The sequence below is a fragment of the Metschnikowia bicuspidata genome, assembly GCF_001664035.1.
Source record: "Metschnikowia bicuspidata var. bicuspidata NRRL YB-4993 chromosome Unknown METBIscaffold_4, whole genome shotgun sequence".
NCBI lineage: Eukaryota > Fungi > Ascomycota > Pichiomycetes > Serinales > Metschnikowiaceae > Metschnikowia > Metschnikowia bicuspidata.
Window position 1 is genome coordinate 1417620 of NW_017387734.1, and position 20293 is coordinate 1437912.

General features: G+C 50.6%; 8 protein-coding genes across 8 annotated transcripts in view; 4 read left to right on the plus strand and 4 right to left on the minus strand.

Moving 5' to 3' along the window:
* Positions 1-1893: 1893 nt before the first annotated feature.
* Positions 1894-3339, minus strand: METBIDRAFT_43564 (uncharacterized protein; the record flags this gene model as incomplete). The annotated part of the gene is made up of 1 exon (XM_018857674.1): positions 1894-3339. The coding sequence occupies one exon, from the start codon at positions 3337-3339 to the stop codon at positions 1894-1896; it is 1446 nt and encodes a 481-aa protein (XP_018711188.1).
* Positions 3340-5358: 2019 nt separating this feature from the next.
* Positions 5359-5562, plus strand: RPS28B (40S ribosomal protein eS28; the record flags this gene model as incomplete). The annotated part of the gene is made up of 1 exon (XM_018857779.1): positions 5359-5562. A coding segment is annotated over one exon (204 nt), but the record flags the coding sequence as incomplete, so codon positions are not given.
* Positions 5563-9169: 3607 nt separating this feature from the next.
* RTF1 (Rtf1p) lies at positions 9170-10837 on the plus strand (the record flags this gene model as incomplete). The annotated part of the gene is made up of 2 exons (XM_018857683.1): positions 9170-9254; positions 9315-10837. 2 exons carry the CDS (start codon positions 9170-9172, stop codon positions 10835-10837), a joined length of 1608 nt encoding a protein of 535 aa, XP_018711190.1.
* A 111-nt stretch (positions 10838-10948) lies between these two features.
* Positions 10949-11994, minus strand: METBIDRAFT_202821 (uncharacterized protein). The gene has a single exon (XM_018854955.1). The coding sequence runs from the start codon at positions 11685-11687 to the stop codon at positions 11061-11063; it is 627 nt and encodes a 208-aa protein (XP_018711191.1). The 5' UTR covers positions 11688-11994; the 3' UTR covers positions 10949-11060.
* Positions 11995-13056: 1062 nt separating this feature from the next.
* Positions 13057-13693, plus strand: ACB1 (long-chain fatty acid transporter). The gene is made up of 2 exons (XM_018858398.1): positions 13057-13166; positions 13287-13693. The coding sequence occupies exons 1-2, from the start codon at positions 13140-13142 to the stop codon at positions 13518-13520; spliced, it is 261 nt and encodes an 86-aa protein (XP_018711192.1). The 5' UTR covers positions 13057-13139; the 3' UTR covers positions 13521-13693.
* On the minus strand, positions 13627-14175 carry METBIDRAFT_44141 (uncharacterized protein; the record flags this gene model as incomplete). Its single annotated transcript, XM_018857747.1, has 1 exon — positions 13627-14175. One exon carries the CDS (start codon positions 14173-14175, stop codon positions 13627-13629), a length of 549 nt encoding a protein of 182 aa, XP_018711193.1.
* Positions 14176-15014: 839 nt separating this feature from the next.
* On the plus strand, positions 15015-15605 carry REX2 (Rex2p; the record flags this gene model as incomplete). The annotated part of the gene is made up of 1 exon (XM_018855035.1): positions 15015-15605. A coding segment is annotated over one exon (591 nt), but the record flags the coding sequence as incomplete, so codon positions are not given.
* Positions 15559-20293, minus strand: part of RIM15 (protein kinase) — a 5763-nt gene continuing 1028 nt past the window's right edge. The window contains exon 3 of the mRNA XM_018854954.1: positions 15559-20289. Within this exon, the coding sequence (XP_018711195.1) occupies positions 15866-20289 (4424 nt within the window). The 3' untranslated portion in view covers positions 15559-15865. The remainder of the gene's footprint in view (positions 20290-20293) is intronic.

The window sequence follows — 20293 nt, forward strand, 5'->3', positions numbered from 1 at the left end:
CTCGTCCGTGGCCCCGGCGCCCTGGGAAAGGACGTATTTCACGGCCTCGGAAAGCTGCAAAGGCGTTTTCAACCGCCCGTCCACAACGGCCCGCGTGACCAACGGCCTCTTGGCAAGCCCCTCGTCGCCCTGGAACGCCTTGCTTTCCACCGCCAAGCCCTGCAACAAATTGAGCGTTTTCTCGTCAGCGGCAGAAGAGTCCACGCCGGCCTCGTCGAGGATCGATACGAACGCCTGGCACACCTTCTTGTTCTTCGTGATTTCCACGGCCTTTTTCTCGCCCAAGCCCACGCGCTTGAAACGCTGGACCAAGGAGTCTTCACTGGACATGTCTACGTGCTATGTTCCGTATCTGGGGTTGGTCTGAGATCTCGCGAGAAGTTCCTCTTGTCGTCGTTTGTGCAGCGCACGCCCCATCGGCCCGCTGCCATTTTCGGATTCTTTGGGGATTTTGGCACGGGACCGGATGGTTCTTTGTTTTTCGTTTCCGGCGTTTCTTGCCTTTCTTGGTCGCAGCTATCTTCGGGTTTTCGACTTGCTCTTGCAAAGGAGTTCTGCAGTCGCATCCTGGCATCGCTGACTAGAGAAACTCGAGCCTGGTCGTTCCCGGTCTTTTTTTCCAGTTGGTCTCGTATATTCGTTTTGGTTTGAATGTTCCGCTACGGCCACCTTTGCGGGTCGGCTTCCAGGCCACGATCCAGGGCCCGTAGTGTTATGGGATCTCTGGGTGCAAAAAACCGCTGTCTACCGACAAAGCCTGTGACGTTGATCTCTTTGCTCGTGTGATATATGCTCTTTCTGGCCATCTTTCTGATATATGCTCTTTCTGATCTCTCTTTCTGATTAATTCTCTTCCTGATATATGCTCTTTCTGATCATCTGTCTGATGAATGCTCTTTTTGATTTATCTTTCTGATCTATCTTTCTGATTTACATGCTCGTGTGATCTACATGCTCGTGTTGATCTACATGCTCTTTCTGATCTATGCCTTTTCCGATATATTCTCTTTCTGATCTATCTTTCTGATATATGCTCTTTCTGATCTATCTTTCTTATCTATCTTTCTGATCTATCTTTCTGATCTATCTTTCTTATCTCTCTTTCTGATTAATGCTCTTTCTGATCTATCTTTCTGATATATGCTCTTTCTGATCATCTGTCTGTTTAATGCTCTTTCTGATCATCTGTCTGATCTATGCTCTTTCTGATCTATTTCTCTGATCTATCTTTCTAATCTATCTTTCTGGTCATCTTTCTGATATATGCTGTTTCTGATCTCTCTTTCTGATAAATTCTCTTTCTGATCTATGCTCGTGTTGATCTATGCTCGTGTTTATCTATGCTCTTTCTGATCTCTCTTTCTGATTAGTGCTCTTTCTGATCATCTTTCTGATAAATGCTCTCTCTGGTCATCTTTTTGATCAATGCTCTTTCTGATCTCTCTTTCTGATTAATGCTCTTTCTGATCATCTTTCTAATTAATGCTCTTTCTGATCATCTTTCTGATTAATGCTCTTTCTGATCATCTGTCTGATAAATGCTCTTTCTGATCATCTGTCTGATAAATGCTCTTTCTGATCTATCTTTTTGATCTATGCTCTTTCTGATCTATTTCTCTGATCTATCTTTCTAATCTATCTTTCTGATCATCTTTCTGATATATGCTCGTGTGATCTACATGCTCTTTCTGATCTATGCTTTTTCCGATATATTCTCTTTCTGATCTATCTTTCTGATCTATGCTCTTTCTAATTCATCTGCTCAGTGGCCGCGAACAGCATTCAGTAGCAGGACACGGGATCAATGGAAATACAATGTACACGCAACATACACATTCGTGCCTTCTCTGTATCTCTTCTATCGAGTATGTACGGGACGCGGGCCCCCAGTTCTCAGCCCTCGCTTTTGTCCAAAAAGCCGAAAATCGTGTCGGCAAATTCGTCTGGGTTATCCAAGTACAAGTGGTGGCCGGCATTGCTGATCACGCCGAACTTGGCGAGCTCGGGCCTACCCTTAGACTCGCAAAGGCCGTTGATTTCCTTCACCATCTCCTTGCCTGCGTCTCTGTTCATCCAGTCCTTGTCTCCGTAGAGCCACAAAGTGGGGAGGTCCATCTGCACAAATTTTTCGGGGCACCGGTCAAGCAAGGGTAGCCTGGCAAGGGCTCCGTAAGCTAAAATCCGCGTGATGGCGTACTCGCCGCTCCCTGCCCCGTTGAACACTCGATAGAAATAGTCGTGGATGCCCTGGAATTTCTCCGGGTTGGTGTAGTAAACATGCGAAAACCGGTGCGTGGTCCATCGGGAGATCATTTTCGACCGGATGGGCCCGCATCTGCGTACAATGGCAAAAGGCGACGCGTGTTTCTCCCAGAGCCAAGGAATGATTTTCTGGCGCAAGGACTTGGACTTCTCGGGATCCACAGCCTTGGGCGAGCCGTTGGGTTCTGCGTTCGCAAGAGTCTCGCTGCTCGAGTGGTCCGAGCCGGCGATAATGTCTTCTTGGTTGCTTGTGATTTCACGGGAGATTTCCACTTCGGGCTCCTCCAAATTCTCGGCAGCCCGCTCGGAAAACGACACCTGATGGGCAGACTCGAACTTGTCCTTCAAGAGAGAGTTTGCGTGGCGCTCAACACCCACGGGACTGAGAAGAATCAATTTGTCTATCAAGCTTTGCTTGTTTTCGTCGATCCGCTTCTGGTTGTACTTCATTGCATAGGCACAGCTGAGGTAGCCGCCAAAAGAATGGCCGATGAGCACGAACTTCTCGATCCCACGGCGCTTGCGCCACTCCTCGATCGAGTCGATGAACCAGTCCTCGTTTTGCTGGACTTGGGCAACAGTGTCATTTTTGTATTTGGGGTAATCCGGTCTCGACGAGAAGCCGAACCCAAGCATGTCGATTGCATGTATGCGCACGCCGGGAATCGACGACAACCGGTCGAAATTATCGAAAAAGAGACCGAGCGATGCCGCATACCCGTGGATAAGAACAATGTCTTTGACGGGGCTTGCCGCGAGTGCCGATGAGCCATGACTAGGATCTGGGGCAGCCGTGTTTTCAATGTAGAATTCGTGGATGAAATTCCCGCCTCCGACATCAGTATCAATAAGTTGGGCCTTGCGCAGACCGTCGGGCTTTGGGAAGAATGGCAAGAACGAAAGGAGCCTGGTTTCGATGTTGCTGTCGGAATAGGTCTTGCTCCACGAGTGGCTCCACCAGTCCAGAATGGACTTTTTCCAGGCGTAAGGGGGGATTTTTCGCCCGTCCAGAAACTCGTTGTTAGGCTTGGAGGTTTGCGAAGGCGAGTCCGAATTCTGCAGTTCCGAAACAGACATGGTGATATCGACCTCCGGTGGTTTGCAATAGATAAAGAAGAAGTCTTAAACCAGCGAGAAACTTGGGAAGCTTGGAGGCGACGCTAGGTAGACGTTTTTTGGACTATGCGGTACCACTTTTGTAGCCTGTCCAAAAGAAGGTGCAGTGGCAGATAAGAAAAGGATAAGAAGGAACCAATAGTCAAATCTAGGAATGGAAAAGTGGACCTGATGTATGCTCCTCGTTTTCTCGACACTCCACTATTTTCGGAGATTTCTGGACTAGGCAATAGTGCAAATAATTTATGGTGGACTTTCGGGTCCTGCGCTATTCGGCCGATGCGTTGCCACTGTCAAACGGACCGACAGGCTTGATCATACAACCCGCAGAAGGCAATCATGCGTTCGCCCGGAAGGCCAGCTGTCGTACTGCATCCACGCCGCGTCACGGCAATATGTGGAGTATTCTCCTGCACCGGGCCTGTCTTCATGTTGAGGCCTGTCACGACGATTTAGTCAAACCGGCGCCTCGATAGTCTTTGACGAAAGGCGTTCTTTGTTTCTGAATATTCTGAAAAGCTTACTTCAGCTGAATTTAGGTCTTCCCTATGATTCCCGGCGGCCAAATGGTCTGGCTGGCAGATAAAGTCTTAGACAACGTTTTGCATACATGCCAGACCAAAATCTCGAGATTACCAATTTTAAGAAACCAATTCGTCAGGACCCGCGAACATTGCCAATTCCGTGCACCGTGTGCTCCAGCACACTAATGGGGTATATTCCAGTCACGTGGTAATCTCCAGGTTTCCTCTGTCAGCAGAAAGTGGATTTTGCAGCCAGCGCGCAAATGTCTCATAGAGCCATACTCCAAGGCCAATATACCATAGAACCGCGGAAAGTATGTGACCAGTCAAACTTGACAGAGACCATCAAGTTAACAAAAAAAGCCTGGTGAAAAGACATTGCTCTTAGTTGCCATGTGGCTTTCCGTTTTCGGTCAGATTATTGCTCTAATACTGAGGCGGCTTTTTTTTTTTTTGAGCCAAAAAGACTGCACCAGGCCCAAGGATCTTCAGGCCACATGAAAGCTCGAGATCTCTGCTGAGGTTCTAGCTGCAGTTGCTTATTATTAATTGGGTTCTGACTCTTATGAATCCTGTTTCTGGTTATTACCGTTTATAATTGGATTCTGCTCCTACTTGAAATTTGTTCCTTTTTGAATTCTGTTCTTCGCTGTTTTCCGTTCATGATTAGACTCGTTGGCCTCTGTTTTGGTTGATCCGGATCCTAGTTGAATTGAGTTTTTACTTGAATTTTGTCCCTACTTGACTTATTTTTCCGGTTGACTGTTCCGAGTTGAAACCTGTTTCTAGTTGACTGCTGTTTCTTTTTAAAAGGGCCAGCACGCCAGTCCGCTAGATCCGCCAACCAAATAATTCAGCGGTAAAAAAATTAATTCACTTCATCGCCTCAGACCTTGACAACGAGGGCAATTGGCCCGGAATTAATATTACAACACATGTCTGGTGTCAACTAGCCGCCGGGCCCGTTCCGCCCAAGGGGCGCGGCACGTGATCCGCCGGTACGCGCACGTCCTTTCTGCTCGCGAAAAAAATCCAGTCTTTTGGTCGTGCGCGCGCCCAAGTCCCGCCCGCGACTGCGAGTTTTTCACTGAGAAAAAATTTTCCCTTCCTGAATTTCTTACTTCATCGTACAACAAATTAAAATGGTATGTATCCATTTGGAAACATTGCCTGCCAACGGCTAACCACGTGGGCGCCTTGAACTGAAAACGGCATCCGTTTATTCCGCCAGTCACGATGTCTGGTTGATTATTGCATCTCATATCAGAGATGCTCCATTCCATAGAATGTGTGGTGATAATCAAGAAACCCAAAGACGCCGGCTGGAAGTGCCAAAACCGCACCGTCAAATTCTCCACACATGAGAATCACAGCCTGAATCTCAAAAGGCATTTTCTACTCCCGCTTTGGTCAGCCGTGGCCCCTGCCTTCGCCATACAGAATACTAACAGCTTTTCAGGACACTAAGACTCCAGTTACTCTTGCTAAGGTTATCAAGGTTTTGGGCAGAACCGGCTCCAGAGGTGGTGTCACCCAAGTCAGAGTTGAGTTCTTGGAGGACGCCTCCAGAACCATCGTCAGAAACGTCAAGGGCCCAGTCAGAGAAAACGACATCTTGTGCTTGATGGAGTCTGAGCGTGAGGCCAGAAGATTGCGTTAAGCTTGCGTCTTGGCGTCTCCCCTTCTCTTCACCTGTACATCTAGCGCTGTCTGGGGCGTGCACGTGCCATATCGCGTGTCTCCCATTCCGTCTGTTATTATGTCATAATACACATCAACCGATACTTTTTGTGCCGATCCGTAGCATGCGTTTTTCGTAGTATACTGCCTCGCCACGTGTCTAGGCGGAGTGCTGCCGGTAAACTCTTCGATGCGCCGATGGCACCGAGTGTTTGAAAAGTGGGCGGACGTTTCGGCTGTTTCAAAAGTCTCCTGATTTACTAGTCGAAGCGAACCGACGTCCAGTCTGTCAATAGCCCTTGGCTTGCAGAAAGTATGTGCAGAACATCTGGCATATTCGTGCCGATCATAAGTATCGGAGATGCCGAAACATCTGTCCATGAGACATCCTGCGATATCTGGAGTGCCTGGATAATCTGCAATATTTGTTCACCTCTTTGAAGGGCTTGCTAATAGGGGTTTCAGGGAATTGGATGCCAACTTTCGACGGAAACACCTATTTCAACTCTCACATTTTGTTCATTGTTTGAAAAATCATGTGTTTGTAAAGTCTGTGAGCCAGGTTTTCAGAAACTCCCCGTAACCTGCAACGACAACTTGACATAGACTGATCGCTCAAGTTAGACAGCAGCGTTGCTCAATCATTGTCGCTGTCTTTTTGGCGGCTGATTTGAATTTTGATCACATTAATATGTCTACTTGCGCAAAGAACCTTGGGGGCCTTGGTGTCGAATCTCATATACGTGTAGCAACAAGTCTAAAAAACGAAGTCGGAACTCGCCGTCACAAGACAAACGGAATAACACTGACTGCGCTGTAGAAAACAAAGGTTTGGCTCATTCTGCGGGTGGATACCATGGTATTTTTGGAACGAATGCTTTTTTCAAAAGATGGCCGACATCTTTTCCCTCGCCATCACAGGGGCTTAAATATCACGTCCGCTCATTGTCTTGTTTTCGGCTCTTCTGCGAGTATCTCAAGACCAACATAACAGCGTAGTTATTCTTCAGTATTAAGAAACTTATTCCGTCCTTTTTCATTTCTTTCCTTTAGCCAGGGGTACCATTGTGAATTCATATCATTCCAGGAAGCTTGCAATAATCCCACACATCACTGGTCTGATATAAAACTTTACTCGGAAAATTATCCCTTCGTTCTCTGGTCGTAATTTCACTGAAGAGTTTCGAAAGTAGAAACGTAAAACTTCAATACCGAGAATCCTGACATATCATACAGATGTGAGCATCGCGATCATGCTCCTCAGAAAGTAAAAAACGATTACAACATGTTCGGAAAAGGCCAAATTGTGGTATTTATTTGTTTCTTTCATGAGTATCAATAAAGAAACACAGCCAAAGTTCTTTTTTTGCCATAAACTTCCCGGATATTTTTTCCAGTATAAAGACTGTGTATATCTGCGGCATACACCGATGGCCAAATCTGTGACATGAAATATAAATCTGGAATTTTGCACCCATTTGCCACAGGCTGCAAAAATTGCGCGTCTCGCATTTCCGAGGGTTTGCAAATCCATGTGAGCTTTTCGAAAATGTCGCACTGCTTGCTTTCTCGAATCACATCAAGAAATAGCCTTCATTTCCTTTGGGATCAAGAAACTACATTATTTCCGCATTCTGCTCGGTGGGTTGTCACCTTCCGCTACAGGCCTTCTACTTGCAAAAGCTGGTGATTAGCTTTCTTTTTTTTCTTCGAAAACCAATTTTACTGCATGCTGAGCTTGACTTACAAAGAGATATATAAAATGCTATTTTTTCATGTTGTATCTCGATTGCTGTCTACTTATCTATAAATAGTCGAATCGATAAATTTTAATTCAACGCCTCGACTCACTACCCCGATAAAGCGCCATTAAAGGTGCTTTCACATGTAAGAACTGGATTGATACGCATGTGATCAATCAAGAATGTTTCTGTAAAGCCCTACTTCTGGCACATTGCGGAGAACTCGAATAGCAAGGATCTCTGCCTGAAACAAGCTGATTGCTGAAAAAATACTTTCCTTGACGTCACTGAATACGTCTCGTTACATAAAATTAGGTGAGACATATAAACCGTGAAAGTAGTGACTTCTCAATTGATCGCCGCATTCAGGTAATCTGTCAACATTTAAAATGACCGGAGGTAGTCCAGCAAGCAACAAAAAGGATAAAGTACTTAGTATTTTTATTTGTGAAGTTGAAACTTGCCACCAAAAAACCGCCCGTCAGTTATGAAGTATTCTCAAGTTGTGTCTTGTATATGCACTTGGCAAATATATTTCAGAAAATATAAATCGAGTATCATAAATTCAGCCTGGCGGGCTGTTTTGCAACTGTGGCTGGAGATAATTTGCACTTGGGCCATCATGCACCGTATGTCAAAACCCCACAAATTACCTTCCAACACATGCACTTTGTTTCGAGGAGAATGAGATTAGCTACTTTTTTTATCTAAAGATCGAAATAAAAGGGTGTGTGCGCTATCACAAAGCATATATGATTATAATAATGTGCTTTCCGACATTCGTCTGTGGAAATACCAGACTCAGGCCGTGGATAGTCATAATCTGCTTATAGTTTTGCACCGTAATCTGCACTTTTGTTATTCCAGTCTTTTGACAAGTTAAGGTGTCTGCTAAACCTTAGATGAGGCGTCCTGAGAGGATCCTAAGATGGCATAAAAAAGCAAACCATTGAAGCTCAATATCGCCCAAAGTGTGAATCGGACAGGCAGTCGAGTGAAAATGAGGAAAATTGAAACCCAAAAGATGAAAGCGATTTCAACAACTTACTCAATCTTTGAAGCACAAGATATCATATCAAAACCAAACATATGCAAATAAAAGTCTACCACCCACCAACACCTCCGAAGTGACATGAACAGCCGTCAAAATACATTGGTGTACGGGTGCGCGCCCCGCCTTCTGGAAAGCGACAGGTCAACTAGCATATCAGAACACCCACAAAACAGTCCCATCAAAAATCATAAAAAAACAACATTCAGTGCGGTCCTCTGAATCCAAAACCCATAATCAAAATGAAGTATAAGCAGAGCAGCATCTAGTAACACTACTAAATATACGACAATATGCGCACACACCAGGATCTCTAATATACCCCTGCTTAGTACCACAGGGTCAATTACAGCACCAACAAAACACAAAACACACACACGATAGAGAGGCTCAGACCACAGCCATACAGCTGTCAGAATGACAGTAATTACTCAAAAACTAACACAAATCCAAGACGGCCAACAAAAGGAACTAAGAGATACTAGTCAGTTCATTAGCCGCCAGCCCCGGTGTACGGGTGCGTCCCCCTGCCCTTCTTTCAGAATGTGGCTGGTCAATTTTGTCAGCACCACCAAAACACTACAGCAAATCAACCGAAGCTCACCGCAAAAACATCGGCAAGAGTAAACGGCAGAAACACAAACCCAAGATATCAGCAAAAAAGACAGACGCGAAGACACCACTCATTAGCCACCAGCTCCGGTGTACGGGTGTGCGCACTCGTCCTTCCACTGTCAACTGCCGCCCTACTTTCTCTTCTTCCATCTTTTCCAGCGACAACACCACACACACACATGTCTGATCTAGACGACGACTTGTTGGCGCTCGCAGGCGCCGACTCCGGGTCCGAGCACGAAGTGCTGGACGTCCCTTCAAAGCGTACGCGGCGCGATCTGGGCAGCCGCAAGAAACCTCGGCCCGCCGGCGACAGTAGCGCAGAACACAGCGCGGAGGACAGCGCGGAAGACGGCGAGTTCGACCCCGAGGTGGACGTCGAGTTCGGCAGCCGCGGCGCCGAAGACACGGCGCAAAACGGCGCCGACTCGAGTGACGAGGGCGCGCCGCTTGCCAACCCATATCCCTTGGAAGGCAAGTACCGGGACGAGGCGGACCGTGCGCGGCTTCTTGCCATGGACGAGGTCGAGCGTGAACAGGCGCTTTTCGAGCGCTCGCAGGAGATGGACCGGTACACGGAGAAAACCTACTTGCAGCAGCGCATGCGCCAGCAGAAGACGCAGGGCGTGGAGCCAAAGACGCGGGCGCTGAGCCGCAAGACGGGCGTGCCCACGGCGAAAACAGACACGCTCAGCGAGTTGCGCAAGCAGCGTGAGCAGCGTACCCGGCGCCGTGAAGACGACTACGAGGACGATGACGACGCGGGCGCGGAGGATGATTCCGAGCAGGATGCGGGCTTTTCCGACGCTTCCGCCGACGCCGCGGACGGTGTGGTGTGGGGCGCCGGGGCGCTGCAGCACCGGCCTCGCACGTACGTCCGGGCAACGGCGGCCGACATCAACAAGATCCGCGTCGGGCGCAGCTTCCTCGGCAAGTTTCTTTACTACAAGGAATTCGCCGAGGCCGTGGCGCACACCTTCGGCAAGATCAACGTGGGCGTGGACCGCCGCACGCGCCAGCCCATGTACCGCGCGGTACAGATCGAGGAGGTCGTGTTGCACCCGCACAAGCAGTACCGCATGGGCGACGGGAAGACGGACATGTATCTTCTCGTGAGCCAGAACAACGCGCAGAAGAAGGAGTTCCCGCTCTCTGTGTTCAGCGACGCGGACATCACGCCCGATGAGTTCGCGCGCTACGCGGCGGAGTTGGCCAAGCTCAACGAGGAGGTGCCCTACGTGGACGATGTCAACGAGAAGGCCGAGCAGTTGCACCGTTTGATGAACAGCGGGCTTTCTAATAAAGACATCGACGAGATGGTCTCGCGCAGGCAGAAGTTGCTGAAGGGAATCACTGCCTACGACGCTGTGTACCAGAAGTCCAAGGTCTTGGATGAGTTGAAGGTGGCCCGGCAGGAGAACAACACAGCGCGTGTCAAAGAGCTCACTGCCCAATTGAACACGTTGGAGCAGGTCTTGTACAAGGATAACGCCAGAAGCTCCCAGAGCTCGTCCACCAGCATGTCGAAGGTCAACGAGCGCAACAGGAAGCTCAACCAGACCAACATCCGTAAGGCAGAGGTCAAGTCCTCGTTTTTGCGGAAAACCACTGACTTGTCCGACGGCGACCCGTTCTCCAGATTGAAGACCACCACGAGGATCTTCTACCAGGAATTGGTCAACGAGGAAAACCAGAAGGCCTTGCAGGACGCGCAGGCTAACTTCGAGTCCAGGATTGCCGAGAAAAGTGAGCAGGAGGCGAAGATCGCCTCATCCAAGTATAGAGTCTTGGGGAACTTTGACAAGCTCATTGCCCAAGTGGACATCGACTTCTCCCCACGCTTGTGAGGGACATGGCGCCGAGTGGGCGACCGGATACAAAAATGTACTGGATGGCTTCTACGTCTCTTGTACCTGAAAAATATATTGCTGGGGAAAACTGCACATGCCGGAAAAAGTGGCGGTTGTTGTCTATCTAATAAATAACTGCCGGAATGGAAATATGCACAGAGAATTGAACCATCAACCGGTGATGGGCGTGGCCAGTGGCAGAGTTCCCGAGCCGTGGGCTTTAATAAAGCTCCCTCAATATTTGCTGGCGAACCTCATATCGTTCCCGCTCCATGTCGACCGGTGACAATGAGAGCTCGTCGACATACACCGAGTTCTCGGTGTCATAATATATTTCCGATCTGGGGAGCTCGTGGTGGAAGGAATGGATGGACTCATCAGATATCACCGAAAACACATCGTCGTGCTGGCTGAGGTCGAATGCCCTCTCCATCATATATGCGTTTCTGGGCACCGTGCCAATGTCCGAAGAATACGCGGGTGCCGGCGCCAAGGAATAAGAGTCCATTTCCAGCGATAATCGACGTGCTGCCGGGGAGCTGGCAACTGCACGGGCCACGAGACTCCCGAAACTCGAGCCGCTGGATCTGGGCGACCCGCCCAACGGTTTCGAATTCACGTCACTGAAAGGACATGGATACGACCTTTGGGTCGGAGACTTGGGTCTGATGAGCGACAATTTGGACGAGAGTTTGGAAAAGAAGCCTTTGCCAGAATGGCGCTTGGGAGTGATGACCACCTCGCATGGCAGATCGAACGAGACAGAACCATCCTGGTTATTGATGTAAAACACCTGGTTGAGAACAGGATCGAAATCGGTGCTCCAGGTCGTGGCACTTTCAGGCATTTTGTGGGTGTTTGTGTTTTTCTTTTCGACAGAAAAACAGAAAAGGTGGCGGGTCTGTGTTTGGAGAAGAAATCCAGGGACAGGGCAAACTGGTGTTTATGATCTGCCCGAGATAATATTAAAAGATATGCACTTCAGGCCGGACGCAGTAAGCACCGAGGAAGACAGCTGGCACAGAAGACGTTTGGGCAAGCGTCAATTAATGTCTTTGAGATGAAAAAATATTAGCTTAAAAGTGATATTCCGCCATGTCACTAGACAGACGTGGTGGCTTTATACCAGGTTTCGCAGCTGGTCATCTCAGCCGCAGCTTACAAAGCACATTGAGAAGCCAAGAACGGAGCCGGATGAAGTGCAGAACCGAGCAGCCGCCTGTATACAGGTCCTATTGTGACTAAGTGCGCTTACGAAGCAAGCGGCTGGGCATGGCCCTGTGTGCAGTCTGCGGCGGCACGGGCGGCGTCTCTTCGGGTCTTCCTGCCGGTGTTTTTCCCAATCGGGCATTTGCCGGGGTCACTTTCATGTCCTTGCCCGTGGTTTATGATCAGCAAGCAGCAGAGCTTGAACCAGTAATTTAGATGAGCACAATCATCAAGCAGGTTCCGCACTGGATTGATGGGGCTGTTTTGTCCGAAATATACTTGGGATGTCGGCTTGGGAAATTGGGATATTCGGCAAACTATAGACATGGAGATAGAGTGGGAATCCAGAGTAACCAACTACTCCAGAGGCACTAGCAAATCCAGAGGCACTAGCAAATCCAGAGGCACTAGCGGCACAAACGGCACAAACAAACCCAAGGATGCAAGCAAATACAAAACAGGGAAATCCAGGGTACAGGAGAACTTAGAGGTGCAACGGCAGCCCACAAAAGCAGGCGCCCCAGAAATCCTGAAATGGCACCTGAGACGCCCCGGACACTCGAACAAACACGGAATAAGCTTTCCTGTTCGGACTTATCTTTCTAATTCGCCACCGATCACGCACCAATGCCAAGTGCGTGTCGCGTGATCGGGTGCACGTGACTTGGTGCACGTGACTGGACAGCGGTCCGGCCGTCCGGGCACCCCCGGCCAAACGGACTTAGGGGGTCACCATCTCAGCCAGCAGTAGGCCGCAGTTTTCCTGCTTACGGGCCCAGAAACTGCTGTCAAATGGTACTTTTCCTTGGCCAATGACCCCGCGGTCACGTGCCGTGTGCCCGTTCTGTCCAGTTCAACATTGTCTGTCACTTGAGCCAGACCACAGGGCCCAAATCCATAATAAACTTCGACAGTCCCGCCATTCCTCAGAAGAAGATCATTCAAATCAGCCAGCTCCACACACTCTGGTCCCACATCGACCCCGCACAGACGCCCGTGCGACGCGTCACGTGACGCGGGCTCCAACCGTTCTATTTTGCTGGGCCAACATTTCCACACGTTTCCCCCACCACACTCTTTCCCGCAAAAAATGGTTTCCACCGAATTCACCGCCAAAGTACGTAGCCTGTAACCACGCCCCTGCACCCAATTCCCCAGATATGCATCTCTCGACGCATGTTCGGCGTTTTGGCGGCATCTGGGGGCGTTTTGGCCACATGGCCTACTAACAAAGCAGGCCGAAGCCGTCAACGCCTTGACCAAACGCCCTTCCGATGACGAATTGTTGAGCTTGTACGGTTTGTACAAGCAAGCCACTGTTGGCGACAACACCACGGCCAAGCCGGGCATGTTCGACTTGAAGGGCAAGTACAAGTGGCAAGCCTGGGAGGACTTGAAGGGCACTTCGCAAGCCGACGCCGAGGCCCAGTACATCGAGTTGGTCAACAAATTGCTTGCCCAATACGAGTAGATGCATCTCGTGCCGGGGTTCCAGCGGCCTGTGTGGCCTCTCAGCCGTAGCTACGATACATACGCCCAATATAAATCTGAATAACAAACTCGTAGGTCTGGCGTGCTCAATGTGCACGCGGCATGGGCTTTCTCACCTTTTTCGTTTGCGTCTTTTCGACGCGCCGTTTCGCCTCCAACTTGTGGAGACGTGTCATCCACAGCAATAGCCTGGACCCGGAGTCGGCCATCATGAACGCTGGGATAAGCAAGTAAGGGAGGTACAACGCAAACAACTTCCACTTCTCGCCGTCAGTGAGACCGTGGTTCAGCGCTGTTTTCAACACATACACCAAACAAACCAAAGTGGTGAACGAAGCATTGAAACCGTAAAGAACCAACATCACGTGGATTTTCCTGCGCCCGCGGAAGAGCTTGTAGGCCGCCAAGAAGAACACCGGGAGCTGGAAAAATAATTCAAAGACTCCAAACACCTGGAGCCAGAGCGGAGGGTTCTGCAAGAGAAAATCCTTATTCAGCCTCACATGGAAATCCACCATCCACGCCTGCACCCAATGCCGATGTTCTCTCGGGATCACGAGACACGAGTCAATCAATATCGTGATCGGGATGTGGAGTACAAAATACCAAAAATACGCCCTGTCTCTTTTGATCATGCCTGCCATTTTGAAGATGTGGTTTGAACTGGGTTCGAAAGACACATGGCACTTGCATATTGGCCGGTGCTGGGCCGCGACACAGCGCAGGACACGGCCCGAAAAGGTCGATCGCAGGTTTTCACCTCTCAAGATAGGGAAGCGTAGGTCTGGTAGAGAAAAACAACATCTGGTATGTTTTTTTTTTCTTTTTTGGTTGAAGATGGAGGTATCTGGCGTCGGGGTAGGGACGATGCGGGCAGAATCAAAATGGTTCGGTCCCGCCCATATTGCGGACTTGGGGCGATCAGGAAGTCCGAAGGGAAATTCCTAGAATCTCTAGAATCCAGGCATCATCGTCTTATGCGCCGTCGAATTTTCCTGTTAGCACAATCCAAAAACATGCCTCTTGACTGGGACTCTAGATTAGAATTTGGAGTCATAGGGCATGCTTCTCTGAACTTGAAGCCAATATTCCCTCTTTCAACTCTGAGAGGGGTCTGCACATAGGCATGACTCCGACGCTTCCCCTTTGTCACAAGAGTCTAAATCAGAAAAATGGTTGGGCGAGGTTGGAAAAGCCTTCCTTTCCAGAATCTGGCATTGTATCTCTGATTCCCATTTTCTAACAGACTGGAAAGACACAAGAAACATACCTCATATTGATGCCTCTTCACATAGAACCTGCATCCGCATAACAAGTTTCAACTTCAAAACACACAGTGTGCCGGAGTCTGCGCACCTCATCTCGATAGACATGGGGAACACTCGGTGATTCATCCATATTCCCCAGATTATAGCTGGCAGAAAGTATGTTTTCCTCTTTAGTGAGCCGCCTCTTCAAAAAACCGTCACTTGCTCCCTTACAGAGCGTGAAGCCCACAAAGCGCAAATACAGTGGCTCCATATTCAAGCCTTTGGTCTGGATTGACTGCGAAATGACGGGTCTCGATATCTCCAAGGATCACATCATCGAGATCTGCTGCATCATCACCGACGGCAATTTGAACATCGTTGACGAAAAGGGTTATGAGAGTACCGTGTATGTTCCAAAGAAAGTTTTGGACAACATGAACGAATGGTGTGTGACTCACCATGGTCAGTCGGGCCTCACTGCCAAAGTCTTGGCCAACCCTCTGCAGACTTTGGCTAAAGTGGAGCAGGAGCTTTTGGAATACATCCAGACATACATCAGTGAACCTCGGACTTCTCTTTTGGCGGGCAACTCGGTGCACATGGATAAGTTCTTCATGATGAAGGAGTTCCCGCGAGTTATTGACCACTTGCACTACCGTTTGGTTGACGTGTCCTCCATCATGGAGGTAGGCTATCGTCACAATCCCCAGCTCATGAAGATGTACCCCAAGAAGAAGGGCGCACACACTGCTAGATCTGATATTTTGGAAAGTATCGAGCAATTGAGGTGGTACACACACAACTACTTAAGAAGTGACATCCCCGAGCATTTGAAAACAGACGCCGCACCTCAGACTGCTGAGCACATTTCCAAAAAGGCCAAGCTCGCGTCCTCAGCGGAAAGAATGGCTGTGGATCTTTCTACGGCCGAGCAAACACCCACAGTAGGGGTGCTGGGTGATTCTGAGTCATCCGAGGTACCCCCAGTGGAAACTGCTCAAAAGACAAATGTCTCCACAACCAATGAAGCTGAGTCCCAAAAACTGGAATTAAGTCTTGAAGAGGTGAAGTCCAATTAATCCTCGGGATCAGACTCGACTGCAACGTTCTGTAATTGAAACTTGTGGATAAGGCTTTGTATCATTGAGCCATCCACGGGCTTTTCGAGCACATCGTCAAATATACCCAGGTCTAGAGCCTCCTTAGCAAAACCTGTGATCGCTATGATGGGGGTGTTGGCATTAACCCCGCTGGTGCACTTAATTAAGCGAACGGCGTCCGCAGCCTCAATTTTAGCCAACCGCAATGCGGTGAATATTAAGTCAAATTTGACTTTGCTTGTAGCACGTCGTATGAGGTCCTCTCCATCGGCTATTGGTAGAACAATACAGCCCTGTTTTTCCATTAGCTTCGAGACAGTGTGGCGAACAATTGGAATTGGTTCACAATATAGCACGTCTAATTCGTCGTGCGCCACAAAAGTGGCGTGTTCCTTCTGGGGAGAATGGGTTCCTTGTGTGCCATGAGAAGAACCGCTTGCAGAGCTATCCATACGACGCAAGCTTTCTTTCCGGTTGTGAGCCCTGTATAATGATGTAGCGTTCTCCTCGTTGTCAGAGCTAGATGGGGAGTAAGCCAAATCATCGGCAGTTCTCAGTATAACTTGTCTTGAAAAAGAACGTGCCAGCGAAAGTGAGCGACCAGTACTTGCAGTGGAAACAGTAGTAGTACTGTCCCACTTTTTGCTTCCCAGGCGTGTAGGAAATTTCTCCTTTCCTGGCGAAAGCGGAACATTAGCAATGGGAGCAGGTGAAACTGGTCGTTTAAATGGACTTCCGAGGTTGACAATATTCGAGGATATAGACAGACCACGCGATTTATTATGCCCGGGCGTAAACGACTCGGACGAGGATGAAGAAATGCTTGACCTGTGTTCTAGGTGTTCCGACTTTAGCCGGTTTATCACATCCTTGTTGGCTTTTTCTAGTACGTTCAAGTTTCTGAAATTGAATGACCCAAACTCACTTGTGTCCGCAAGTTTGCTTCCGCGTCTTTCCCTTTTGACTGATGTTGGAGTACTTGGCATTGATAGATAAGTGCCTGGAGATCCACTGTCTGAATTCAGATCAGTCCGTAGCGGCTCTATTTCTGTGTAATCAGGGTCGTCTTGGGGGAATTGTGAAATATCAGCACCGCGCAAGTCAAAGTATTCTGTTGACTCTGGGCCATCTAGAATCGGAATGAAAGAGTCCGGAGTTTCCAGGTACAAATTGTTCCAATCTATGTCTTTGAAGTAGGGATGTTCCATGATCTCCTCAGCGCCATTATAGCCAAGTCTATGCTCGTAATCCAAAGTGAGCAACCCACGTATCAAATCTTTCGCTTCAGGCGCACATAGCTCTAGATCCTCTTCCTCGGACAACGCAGGCCAGTCAATTTCGCCGCTCAAAATATTTTGAAAAACTTTTTCAGGTGTGCTGGCATGGAATGGCGGATAACCGTACACAAACTCAAACAAGATACACCCGATTGACCACCAGTCTGAATATTCGCCCTGAATTTCTCCTTTGATGGTTTCAGGGGCCAAATAATCAGGGGTGCCAACGAATTTTTTGACTTTATCAGACGCTTTAGTAGGATCGAACAATGTGAACGAATTGATGGACTCCTCGTTTTGAGAAGGACTCATCAGAAACTCGCATCCATCATCGAGCAATGCAAAAGATGACTCTGAAGGGGGCATTCCGTTGACTGGTCTAAGATTGGGCGAGTCGATGCTGCTGCTTGCTGATCCAGAACGGTTGCTGGAAGCTCTGAAGTGGGAAATGGATTTCTTCTTCGTGTTTGGTATGGCTGGAATTGCCGAGTCATACGATGAAATGGATGTCAGGTGGCCGTGTGGGCCAAGATTGAACTTGTGCTGGTCAGTGGCAGGGGACAAGGAGAAAGGCGTCACAGACAGGTTTCGTTTGTGTGTGTTTGGGATCAAGTCAGGGGACTCCACAGCGATGCTATTCACCAAAGGACTCTGGGACAATGAGTTGTTGTTGATGCTTCTTCTGAAGAGCTCGATGCCGTGTTCAGAGGCGCTGCTCTTCCTGTGGCGATAAGTGTGGCGCCCAAGAACACCGATTCTGGAAAGGCCGAAATCGGTCAATTTCAAATGGCCGTGGCTATCAATCAAGAGATTGTCGGGCTTCAAGTCACGGTGAATAATATCCCTCTGGTGCAAATCCTCAACACCCACTATCACTTCCGCGATGTATCGCTTGGCCCACTTGTCTCCGAGCGTCCCTAGCATTTTCAAGAGAGTGGCGCAGTCGCCGCCATTCAAATACTCCATGACAAGATAGAGGTAGTCCTTGCTCTGAAAGCTGCAATGGAGCTGGGCGACATACGGAGAGTCGGTTTGCTTCATCATGACCGCTCGTTCTGCGCGGACATTCAAGACCTGGTTCTTCGCAATCATGTCCCCCTTCTTCAAGCACTTGATGGCCACATAGTCTCCGGTCAACCTGCGCTTTGCCAAGAACACGGAGCCGTAGGCGCCCTTGCTGATTGCTTTCAAGATCTCGTAGTCCCTGATGCCCCCGGTCGCAGCCTTTTGGCTGGCGGGTTGCGAGACAAGCAAGGGCGAGAGCGGCGGGCGAGGCGAGGAGAAGGAGCCCCGGGGGGCCGAGGTGGGTGTATTTGAGGAGCTGGGTGGCGCCATGGGCACCGTGGCGATGTGCGGCGACATGTCTGACTTCGACAGGGGAGGGAGCAGCAAGTTGGAGGACGAGCGGGCGCGGTTGCCCATTTTCTTGTGCGCCAGGCTGTAGTCGCCGCTCAGGGGCCGCGGCGGCGTGTGTTGGTTGCACCTTGCCGTGGTGTTCCGCTGGAGGCCCGAGAGGCCGGGCTTCTCCACGTAGGGCGCCGGCGATAGGTGGAGTCTCGGGGACGGGATGGCCGAGTGCAGCGGGGAGGCGTCGAGCGAGTCCAGAGACAAGTCCATGGCGTCCATCGCGCGGGCGAGGTCCTTTGCGGGGAGCTTGGACAAGGAGGTGTTGGGCGAGATGGACGTGCGGCTGTCGATCAAGGAGGGCGAGCCCGCCAAGAGGTCCTGGGGCGTGAAGCTCTGGAGGCGGCGCGCGGAGGCGAAGTCGTCGCCCAAGAGGCTCCGCGTCGGGCTGCGGACCCGCGAGGGCTGCGGCGAGTGGATGGTTTGCAGGGGCCGGGGCAGGCAGCCCGGCGGGGCGGGCGAGCTGGCGGGCGAGCCCTTCGGCAGGGGCAGCGCGCGGCGGCGCAGGGCCAGGAAGTCGCTTTCGTGCTGGCGCGTCTTCTCACGGATCAAGGCCACGGTGTCGGCCACGGCCTGTACCACCAAGTCGTCGACCTCCTGCTTGATTTTCTCGGAGTACTGGAGAAGGCTGAGGAGGCGGGCCATTTTGTCGGCCTTCTCGGCGACCAAGGCGCGCGTGTCGGCCACCATGGCCTGGAGCGCCGGGTCGGGGGAGTCGAGCGGCGGCCACGTGCGGACGAGCTGGAGCGCGCGTTCGGTGTTGGGCGAGAAGGCAAACGCGCCGGTGGCTTCCTGGCGCTCCGCCGCGTTGATGAGGAGCGCGTCGTCGCAGAAGTCGACCAATTTCTGGAGGAGCGGGGCCTGGTCATTGCCGGAAAGAGATGTCTGGACATTTCCGGAGAGAGAATCCAGGACATTGCCGGAGAGACGGGCCAGGTCGTTTCCGGAGAGACGGGCCAGGACATTGCCGGAAAGCCGAGACCCAAGATCATCGCCCGAAAGCCGGGACCCAAGATCATCGCCTGCCCCCGCCCGGCCGTCGCCGGACGGCTCAGGCTGCGGCGGCGCGAGCGGCATGTCCCTGTACTCGAGCGGCCGCCCCGGCAGCAGCGCGGCCGCAAGCCGCACAACGAGCTCGCGCTGCTCCGCAATGGCGTCGTGGCAGAACTGCACCTCCTCCTCGACCTTGTGCTCGAGCAAGCACAGCTCGCTGTGTTTCTCGATGAACCACGCGGGGAAGCTGGTCTCGCAGATGCGGCACAAGAGCAGCTTGGGCGGCGGCACGGCGCGCTCGTCGATGATGCCGGCCTCACGCACGCTGGCGAGGTAGCCCTCGAAGATCTCGGCGCCAAAGCCGAGCAAGTCCGTCAAGGCCGCGGGGATGGAGAGCGCGAGCTGGAGGGGCACGAAGGGGCGCACGGTCCAGATGGAGTGGGTGGGCACGCCTGTCTGGGGGTGGCAGATGACGATGCCCTGGGCCTCGAGCTCGATGACGTTGCCGTCGTTGGAGACCTGCGAGCCGGGGGAGCCGGGGGGGCCGGGCGCGTCCCGTGACTCGCCCCATGGACCATCATGTGATTCATCTTGGGAACCGTCTTGTGATTCATCTTGGGAACCATCTTGTGACTCGTCTAGTGGACCATCTTGTGATTCATCTTGGGAACCATCTTGTGACTCGTCTAGTGGACCATCATGTGACTCGTCTAGTGGACCATCTTGTGA

What these genes read in the sequence shown, in the direction of transcription:
- METBIDRAFT_202821 (XM_018854955.1), bottom strand. Translation starts at nt 11,687, where the DNA reads ATGCCTGAAAGTGCCACGACCTGGAGCACCGATTTCGATCCTGTTCTC.
- ACB1 (XM_018858398.1), top strand. Translation starts at nt 13,140, where the DNA reads ATGGTTTCCACCGAATTCACCGCCAAA. An exon ending in CCACCGAATTCACCGCCAAA is followed by an intron (nt 13,167 to 13,286) that starts GTACGTAGCCTG and finishes CTAACAAAGCAG; the next exon opens with GCCGAAGCCGTCAACGCCTT.